This window comes from Atta colombica, unplaced genomic scaffold (genome assembly GCF_001594045.1).
Source record: "Atta colombica isolate Treedump-2 unplaced genomic scaffold, Acol1.0 scaffold163, whole genome shotgun sequence".
In the NCBI taxonomy this organism is placed as follows: domain Eukaryota; kingdom Metazoa; phylum Arthropoda; class Insecta; order Hymenoptera; family Formicidae; genus Atta; species Atta colombica.
In genome coordinates this window covers 919,415-920,257 of record NW_017259254.1, presented here as the reverse complement: position 1 = coordinate 920,257, position 843 = coordinate 919,415, and the positions used below count along the sequence as shown (strand labels likewise).

The window sequence follows — 843 nt, the reverse complement described above, 5'->3', positions numbered from 1 at the left end:
AAATTTATAAATTAAATATTGTATAATATATTCTTAAAATAGAAATTAATTCTATACATTAAACTTAAACAAAATTTTTGAATTTATTTGGAATTTCTCAAGATAATATAACTCCTTAAGAAATTATAATTAATAATTTTATATAATAATTAAGTTTACAGTAAAAATTCATCATTGAGAAGAATTTTGACACGTCTATTCAGATATTACAATCTATTACTCTGTAGATTTAAAACATGATTTTAAGACTTCTCAAACGTTTGTTGTAAAATTCCATAAATTAATTTAGATATCTCACCTAACCATCGAACTCAATTCCTGGATAATCTCTTGTCTATGCTGCTGAACTCTAACAGTTGCTGCATATCGAGATGGATGAGCATCCATACTGCCTACTACAGCAGCTATGCTGGGTTTTTTGTTATCTCCCGCCGGCGGGTGAGTTACATCAGCTCCAAGAAATATAACGGGCTCGTTAAACACTTTTGGTCTTATGCTAGGTACTAGAATGCTATTGATGCCTCCTAATTTGACATTTATTTTAAGACAGAGATTGGATAATGTCTGCGGCGATGTTTTATTGACGTTTTTTGCTTGTACACACTGAGTTGCCATGCCTAATAATGTATCTCCTACTCTTTTTACTTCAGCTAAACAAGAAAGAGAAAAATAAATTATTTACCTCAATTTATAACAATTACAAATAATTACAATATTTCAGAGAAATCTGTAGATTAAAGATAATTTATGTCTACCAACGTAGATTAACTTTAATCTTAATTCAATTAATTCATATCTTTTTCTAATGCTTAGAACTTTAGAAAAAAAATAAAAAGTAAGTTA

The 843-nt window shown here is 28.1% G+C and overlaps 1 protein-coding gene across 4 annotated transcripts in view; it reads right to left on the bottom strand.

The window, feature by feature from the left end:
• LOC108686046 (protein argonaute-2) overlaps positions 1–843 on the bottom strand; it is a 22,622-nt gene that overhangs the window by 2,463 nt on the left and 19,316 nt on the right. For all 4 annotated transcript variants that reach the window (XM_018191097.1, XM_018191099.1, XM_018191100.1 and 1 more), the window contains one exon: positions 299–650. In XM_018191097.1, coding sequence (XP_018046586.1) covers positions 299–650 — 352 coding nt within the window. The remainder of the gene's footprint in view (positions 1–298; positions 651–843) is intronic.